This window comes from Etheostoma spectabile, chromosome 13 (assembly GCF_008692095.1).
Source record: "Etheostoma spectabile isolate EspeVRDwgs_2016 chromosome 13, UIUC_Espe_1.0, whole genome shotgun sequence".
NCBI classification, from domain to species: domain Eukaryota; kingdom Metazoa; phylum Chordata; class Actinopteri; order Perciformes; family Percidae; genus Etheostoma; species Etheostoma spectabile.
In genome coordinates, this window is record NC_045745.1 from 7,651,613 (window position 1) to 7,660,853 (window position 9,241).

At 40.9% G+C, this 9,241-nt stretch overlaps 1 protein-coding gene across 3 annotated transcripts in view; it reads right to left on the bottom strand.

Moving 5' to 3' along the window:
• dscama (Down syndrome cell adhesion molecule a) overlaps window positions 1-9,241 on the bottom strand; it is a 125,062-nt gene that overhangs the window by 90,971 nt on the left and 24,850 nt on the right. For all 3 annotated transcript variants that reach the window (XM_032534582.1, XM_032534584.1, XM_032534585.1), the window contains exons 2-3: window positions 4,947-5,264; window positions 4,659-4,808 (exon numbers count right to left, since the gene is read on the bottom strand). In XM_032534582.1, the coding sequence (XP_032390473.1) occupies window positions 4,659-4,808; window positions 4,947-5,264 (468 nt within the window). The remainder of the gene's footprint in view (window positions 1-4,658; window positions 4,809-4,946; window positions 5,265-9,241) is intronic.

Genomic DNA, 9,241 nt, shown 5'->3' on the forward strand with positions numbered 1-9,241 from the left:
TTTTATTTATTTTTTTAGCTGATATTACATCTTGAAATTTGGTGTTGAAACTCAACATTTGATACAGTGTGGCCAAACACTTCTGCTTCAGGACGTCTCAGGCTTGACTGAAAGCATCCACAAGGAATAGTCAAAAACACACAGGTCAGCTTAGTTCATCAACTATGCAACCCTAAATTCACAGCAGCCCGGCTTTGTAACGGAGGAGTAAGAATGGAGGAGAAACTGAGGGCACTGTGGAAACACATGATGACATCCAGCAGCCTTTTGATAGGAACTCTTGATATTTACTTCGAGGGCCCATTATACACAGCCAATTAAACCAACATAGTGTGGCTGGCTCTTCTCCCTCTCGGCAATGGCCGCGGGGATGGAGACTGGCTGCAGATAGAACTCCAACACACATCCCAAATGTCAACAAACATGAAAGAAGCTGTGAAATGCGCAAGCTGGCTCAGCAAATGGCTACATTGAAAGTGTTCGAGCATTCTGCAAAAACCCTTTATACAACTGCTCTACACCCAGCAGCACTGGGGATGGTTAATATAAGATATTAACTGGGTAACCTATGTATATGTGTGTATGAGCTAGTGATAGAAACACAGGGCAAAGCACGAAAAAAGCAAAAAAAAGACAAGCTTGAAACAGCGGAGGGATGAAGGAGGACTGAGCAGAGCAAAGAGAATCTGTGTGATGGCCGACGGCCCTTGTGCTTCGCTCGTGTGCTGAATGAAAAGAAGCTTCTGTGTGTGTGTGTGTGTGTGTGTGTGCGTGTGTGTGTGTCTCTGCAGTAAGGCTAGGGGGTCGGCTCCCTTCAAGCCCTACTGGTGCTGAATGCAGAGCAGGCAGCATCGGGGCCAAGGCAAATGACTACAAGGCCTCCTCAGTGACTGCAGCGCAGGCTGCACTTGGGGAACGGCCCGGCACAGCATCACAGCCGCAGCCAGCCACAGGCTGCCACAGCATCCCAAAAAGCCACCCTACAGGAAGCCCACCCAATTTCACCAGGCATGGTCCACAACTAAAGTACAAGGTTTTAGACTGAAGTGATTTTAAAATCTCTTCCTGCTGAGATATGTCAACGATAATCACTCAAAAACATAATCACAGTGATCATCTGGGATTTTTTAATTGCGGACAGTGCTACTATTCTACTAAATACTACTATAAGCCAGCCATTTGTAATTTAGGACTTCCACCAGACAACAGGACACTTCACACACATTGTTTCTCCGCTTCGTTGCACCATGATCAACACCAGCCATTTCAAAACAGCACTGGCGAATTTAAAACATACTGTACAAGACACAGCTTCTAAGTATATCTTAACATAAAGCCAGTGTTCATTTGTTTTCTAATATATATAACTCTCATCTCAAATTAATTCCTGCCAATCGGTTTTCCTTTGCGGCCTCAAACAAGAAGGGAAAAAAACCCTGCTGTTTCTAAAGCAAGCAGCTTTTACATGTGCATTATGTGTTTCCATACGTCCACTTTTACTCATTGTTTGACTGACAGGTTTGATTGTCCCACAACAAATCCCCTGCTGTAATGTCTTGGGTGTCAGAGTTTGCCACGACCACATGAGCACACCATGGAAGTAAAAGGGCTTTTAACTGCACTACCACAGCAGATCGGGAATATGATCAAAAACAAGATATCCACAGATAAAAGCTAAATATAGCTACCTCGCACCTTTCAATGTAATACATCAAGTTTCAGAATGTTGGGAAATAAACAGGGAACAACCCATCTTACCGCCTGTTTCCTCGCTGATCCCTTAATTTCTCGTCCGGACCCTGAATTCTGATCATCTCTGCAGGTCAAACAGGATGCAGCAGAAATGTCAGGAATCTAACGTGTTCCTGGTGCTTGTGGTCTGGGCTTTTGATTAGCCCCATTCACCATGTTTACACCAACAATGGTAGAAATAGTCAAATTTACTACAACACGTTTATATCACGCCAACGGAGATATTGTATTGTATGTGCCTTTTTTATTTTTATTTTTATTTTAATACATACTGTGTATGTATATTTATACTTATAATAGTTTCAATACTTGATTTTCCTAACCTTCTTATTTTAAGAGCATGTGGGAAATGCACCTACAACACCAAAACAAATTCCTTGTACAGTATGTGTAAAAAATGTACTTGGCAAAAAAGTTTTTCTGATTCTGAATTGAACTAAATTGAACTGAATTGAATTGAACTGAATTGATTGTAGGCGGCTCAAACCATAGACAACATGTTGGAGTCAACTTTGCCATGTTCCTCCATCCTGACTAAGGGCCTTCTTAAAGAGCCTTATTATTCAACGGCATACTTCCCTCTATTGTGTCCATAAATCATAGTGAACCAGTAAACCCCATCCCAATCAGACTTGGTCCTGATTGGCTGCTCTCTCTTATCAATAACCAAAATCCTCTTAGTAAGGACAGCTTGCAGCTTTTACGATTGTGCATTGCCTCAACTTGTCTTGCTATGCTGCCTTGAATTGCCTTGAAAACAGATGCTAGTAGCAAATGACACACGACTGCTTCCATAGTTCTAGCCACAGCCCAGAGAGACTGGTTATTGTTTACTTAGTCATTTCCTAGGACAACGTGATTCATAAGCCCTAGAATCTGGATTGTAGCTGTACATTCGTGGCCAACAAGAGTTTAGCCTTATCCTGGTTCCACACATTTAGTTATGTTGCAACACAGAATAGAATACAAAACCATATCTATATTTATATCATACTTAGCTTTCTTAACCCTTGTGTTGTCTTCTCGTTGACCGTGCAACTTTTTGTTTTTCTGGGTCAAAAAGAAAATTCAAACTTTTTTTTTGTTCATTTTTTCAATGTTTTTTTGTCACTTTTTATTCCATGTTATATATATGACACTTTCTGCTTTCTTTCCTGCTTTTTTTTAGTACTGTAATTAGAAATAAGTGTCCAGTTCAGTGAATTAATTAAAAGTGTTCCTAAAGCACATCAACTTGTTAAAACGTTTTCTTGATACAGATGTAAAGGGAAATACCAAAGACAAATGAAAATGCACTGCCTCATTAGCCTGAATTACCTTTTTCTTTACCTGGTAAAACAAGTTTGAGTCAACATTAGAGCATGACCTTGATATTTTCAACAGCGGTTCTGTTAAAACCCCAGACCATGATAAAACCACCATGCCAGACAGCTATACTGCACTGTTCCTTTTATCGGATGTCCTGACTGAATGCATTATTCTCTCCTAATTTTCCATTTTTTTTTCCTAATGGACACCAGGGCTCTTTAAGTGGTTCTTTGTTAATCTAACCTGCAACAGCTCAAAAAGGTCTACGTCCAGTGAGACTTACAGAGGACCCATCTGACGGCTGCTTCACATCATGCTTCACCTTCCCCAACTAAAAAAAACAGCTCAATTATTCATGGAAAAGACAGAAAAGCTATATTTCACAAAGTTTTTTGTTTAAAGTCTCAGTCTTGATATTATTTCTATTCATAAAAGATTAAAATGTCAAAGCTCGGTCATAGGGATGCGGGGTTAAGCCATCTTGCAGCGAGCTGTCAGTTAGTGTGCATGCAGACTCGCAGACATGGACACACATAGTGCACTTAAAATGTGTGTAGTAGAGGATAAGGGGAGTGGACGGTGCGTCAGTAGGATGCGTGCGCTGAGACGTGAATAAAGACCATTTGCTCCTGGATTCATAGGCTTCCGTCATCCATTATTTAGCATGGAGAAGAGCAGTGGATTGGTGGCTGGATGATTTTTCTGACAGCGTTTACATGGCTGATGGCTATAGATGTGACGATTTTTACGGCTCAAGATAAACACTTTGTTTTGACAGTTTTTTTTCCTCTTAAAGATCCAGCATTCAAAAATACTCAGTTATAAAACTTGCAGCCATACTGTAAAACTCAGAACAATTCAGTTCTGATTTCAAAAAGTCCAAACATGCAAACGTATTCAAAATGAGAAACCCTACAGTATAAATTGTATTTGCACATACCCATATCTGAAAACACGCTTGCGGCAAATCCATTTATGGACAATTAAGGGATTGCTATAGATTCCAACATGGCCGATTTCGCCTCAACGGACAAATGTGAAACGTCAACAAAAAAAAAAAAGAGTCGCTAGCCAGCATTTGCCCTCCATCCAAAAGTAAAATGACATTAGCTCTTGTCTATTGAGTTTGCTAAATGTCCCACATAAAGTGAATTTGCCCCCCAGGGCTGGGAAACAATCACGCAGGCGAGCGTTCCATTTAAGTGATTTGAATGATCGGAGTGCTGCAGTGCGTCCTATCAACCAGAGAAATGGGTCAATACACTGAGACTAAGTGACATGGCTGGCAGCCTGCTCTCTCGTGGAAGACCGGGCAGAAGAAAAAAAGAGCGGGACCTCACTGTCATTGGGTCAGACAGACAAGGATACACACACGCGCACATTGAACTGGCTAGCTGGTACTAGCAATTCCTTTGTGTAGGTTCATGCCAGAAGATCTGTACAGTTAGCTCAGCCCACACACACCTCTGCACACCTCACAGACGTCAACAAGATCCTCATCAAATACTTAACACTGATGCCAAATTTTAAACCATAATTGTTGAGGTGGACTTTTAACTTTTGGCAGTAGTTACTGTAGTAAAGGACTTTTGACTTACTTTCAGCGTTGATTGACATTGTGTCTTTCTCCCAGGAAACAACAGTGATGTAGGCCTCCACTGAGGCAGGGATAATGCACTTGAAGACCGCCACATTGCCTCTCATGGCTTTCTGGTCCTCCACCCGGACTGTGTAGGGCTCTCGTAGGACTGGGAGGAGGGGGACAGAGAGGTGTTATGTATAAGAAGGAAAACTCCTAATACTGAACTCAGACATAAGCTGCTTCTCATAATGCACCATGACTGTATAGACTGCAACAACAACGATTGATGAGCAGAGAAACTGACCAGCCTTAATGTGGACATCTTGGCTCCTGATTCTCCCTGAGGGGTTCTCCGCTGTGCAATAGTAGGTGTTGTCGTGGATAAGCTTGCTGAAGCTGGAAGGGGGAATGTGGAAGATCTGAAGGGTGCCATTGGGGTGCACATGGCGGATCCCTGGCACATCATAGATCTCCTCGCTGGTGGCCAGGTACCAGCGCAGTGAGATAGGGGGCACGCCGGCGGCGGAACAGGGCACCGATGTCCCTGTGGTGCTGGCAAACACTACCTCTTGCACAGATGCATTGACAAAATATAAGCTGGAACGTAGATCTTCACAGAAAACTGCATGGAGAGAAATGAGAACAGAAACAGAAATGTTAGACAAGCTTTTTTAGTTTCTATCAAAACTTGAACATTCCACGGCAGAGGTTTTGAAATAAATAAACCAACAATCTCTACCCGCTATTGTTAAACCCCACCACACACCAGAATAACTATCATATCTGACACACTTGTGCTATCCTGCATCGTTGTTTTTGTATTTAGAATGTAGGCCGAGTGTGTTTTTCTCTGATTGACCATTGTGTTTCGCTGCAGTAGAGGGAGGTTGCAGGAGGGTGTCTCTTGTTGTCTCTGAAAAGACATTGCAGCAAAGCTCGGGGAGAGCAGCTATGGATGTGAAATCACAGAGCTAGTAGAGCGCCAGACCTGCTTTCACAACACGCATGTGTGTAGCCACACCCTTTGTCAAAAAACATACACATCTGTGAACACTAGAGCCCTTTTCTTTGGATCAACTCGATCCAAAGAAAAGGTTCCTATTAGGTACCTAAGACTCTCTGGTTCCAGCTTCTTACATGAAACCATTTTTCTGTTTTTAAATGATTGTAACCTGAATATTTTTACCTTTAATTAAACAAAAAATATAAATTGACAGTGGCAGGTTGGGTTCTGGGAAGTTGTGTGGGTATTTTTTTAAAACTATATTTCGACTGTTAATAAGCTAATTGATTAATCAAGTAACCGATTGATCTGCAGACTCATCAACCCTACAGAACACCAGTGAGTCTGCTACAGTCATACACCAACGGGAACCCCAGCTAGTCTACTGACTTTCCCCTACATTCCTTTTGCAGTGGCGCACCACCATAAGTCCATGAATATCAAAGAACTCACCACATACACTCTGCTCAAAAAACATCTAAAAAACTGGTTCATAACACATCAGACATGTCAGCATTAATAAGAATATTTACCTTGCTTCAACCCAACCGTGCTGCCACTTGTGTCTCTGCTGTGTCAATGTGGAGTATATTGTCTGTATTATAGCAAACTTGTACACTGTATTTATCAACAGGATTTGAAGAGTTATATCTGTTTTAGTGCTTTTTATATTTGTATTGTTCACTGTAATCTTCTTATTGTTTTTTTTTTATTGAGACAATTTTAAGACCTGTCCAGGGACAACAGATGAAAAATAGCCTTTTGGCTAAATCTGGTGCATTTGCAACAATGTTAATTAACGTACACTGTCCCTGTCAAATAAATTAATAAATTAACGCAGCAACTGTCTTTGGTTAGTTCATGTCTGTAACAGCAGGTCAGTTGAGTTTTTTATCTAAACTGACTAAAGTCAGTTGAACCGGTAAAGGGAACATAATGTTGTCGGTAGACTAACGGTTGCAAAAAGGCTTGGTAGTAAACAACACGCCAACGTGCTAACGGGTCCGGTGTTTTTGAGTCTTTAACTGAGCTAAGCTTGAGAATATTTGATTAAAACAGATCAATGTTGCTGTCTTGCCCTCATTCTTCTCTGTGAAGTTTGCAGTAAGTCATGTCATGTTTTATGTGGAGTGAGCACAGCGTCAGACTACGCTTAAAAAATAGTTAAATAGCCCAAATGTTGTACTGTAAGGGAAAAACACAGAAGAAACAGGTAAACCAGCTTAAGGAGTGACACATTTTCCTTTCAAAAAAGTGTTGTGCGTTGGATCCAATGCTTAATATTAACTAATAAATATATAAAGGAAAGTGTTAAATACAACACCCATCCGCCAGACATACACACACACACACAAACACACACACACACACACACACACACACACACATACATACACATCCACATTTCTTTTTGCACAAACTGATATGCTCAAAGGGCAAACACAACCCACCACAGTTCTCGGAAATCCAGTGAGGTTTTGTTGACAGTGGCCAGGGGTCATTTTCTATTAATAGAGGCATTTCTTGACAAATGTACTGTATGTAGGGGCATATCATTATCATTCAAGCTTAAGTAATCATTCTAAACAACACTAGTACATGCAAAGAATTGCTGCTCACAATATATTTTTGTGTTTCCAAGGTTTTGATCTTGCTATCCTTTTGCACAGTTGATACATTCTCTCTCGACAAACTAATTTGCATCTATGCTTTCATCAAAATTAAAAATCTGCCGTAGCTTCCGTTCCCTTCAAAAGGTTTCCTCTTGGATCAACAAAAAGGTGATCTATCATTGTAACAATTATATTGTTGCTGTGGTGTCCAACACTCACTGAGAATCAGTTTCCATAATTACAATGAGGGCGTTGGCAAAGAAATGACCCTAAAAGCTGGTATGCAGTCAATATGTCATGTTCATCTACACAGCATTCAGCAGTTGGTGTTTCCAAGTCATCTTAACTAATAAAGCAAGTCAATGTGATGCGATCTACTTCCCCTGTAGTAAGTTACTGTGCTGGATAAAAACTGACAATGCAACTCTATGCTGTAATGGACAACCCACACTGCTGGCACCACGCCAGGATATGTATACTGGCTGGATCCCAAGGACGGGTGAAGGCCTTTTTTATATATTTCCTGTTGTTTGAGTTGTAGGGAAAATAAACAGTTATAATAGTAGATAGCCGCAGTAGCATATAATACTTCTCTAGGATTCTTTCTGTACTATTGCTGTAGTTCATATCTGTATCTGTCTGAACAAACTCAAATGTCTCCGCACTTTCATCTTTTCTTTACTTGCCGTTGGTTTTATCATGCCAGTTGTTTTGTATTATATTTTGTTGTTTGCTATGGACTTTTTACTCATGTCGTGTTGTTGTATCTGCATTGAGGCAGATTTCAAACCATCTGCATTGATTGGAAAGCGCTTTAAATCAACTTCTGTTGATGTGCTATATAAATAAAGATGACTTGACTTCATGATGGACAGGTAACTACAGTAAATCAATCATTATCTCTAAAGGTGCCAGCACATCCAACCACAATAGTGTTGTAGCTATTGGTTTTAAGAGAAAAAGGCAAAAACAATCCATGGTAAACAGTTAACCCTTGCCCCATCATTGTAAAACATCCATTACAATATTGTCTGTTCAACATATCAATATAAATATATACCTTTTAAGAACCTGCATGTTATTCTTGTACATTTTTCCACCAGTCGTGTCACCTATACCAATTTATGAACGAATTGCTGAGATCTGCGGACCTTGTCATATACAGAATGTAGATGAGTTAGACTGTATGTCAGTTCCACTTGCATTATAAAGATCGGCTCAAGGTCTGCTGGTCTTTGTGCAATCTAACATTACATTGTTGATTTGGGGAAAAAAATGTAATTCAGATTTTGTCTACCTGGGCGTGTCTCAATCTACCTGGGTGGGGGTGCCCAAGTAGAACCTATGGGAAACAATCATACTCATGGGCCCAAATGTGAGGCATTGTCTACTATAGCACTGGCATCACTTAAGATATATTAGCTATTAGGCTGGTGAGTTAAATGTTATGCTTTGAAAGATTAGATCTGACTGAGTTCTGTATTTACAAGGCCATACAAGGACAATGACAGATGTCATTACAAAGAAAAATTAACAATGTGACTAGTTGGAGGAATCACAATTTGAAAGAGTTGAGTTTGATGCAGCTGAAATAATACAAATGATGGGTGGCCAAGCTGAAAAGCTTCAGTGTGGCAACAGTATTTGTCAAAGATAAGGACTGTGAAGTAGATTTATACTTGTTTTAATGAAATCAGCTACATTATGAAGTTCCATGAACAGCCACTGCCAGTCACTAACTGTACATATTCAGGCATCTCCACTGCATTGCCACAGTCTGTGCGCCGTCTAACGTGGGCTCTTCTGTCGCCAGCCTGCCTGTGTGCGACAGCTGCCAATCCCCCCTCCCCGGAGACCAGAGAACATTTTAGCGCTTCATAAATTCCTAATGACTGCGCTCAAATCACCGGCCACTTCCACCCACTGGTCGTTCAACCTGTTACGACAAACAAACACCGCGGAGTACACATGTTTCCGCACATT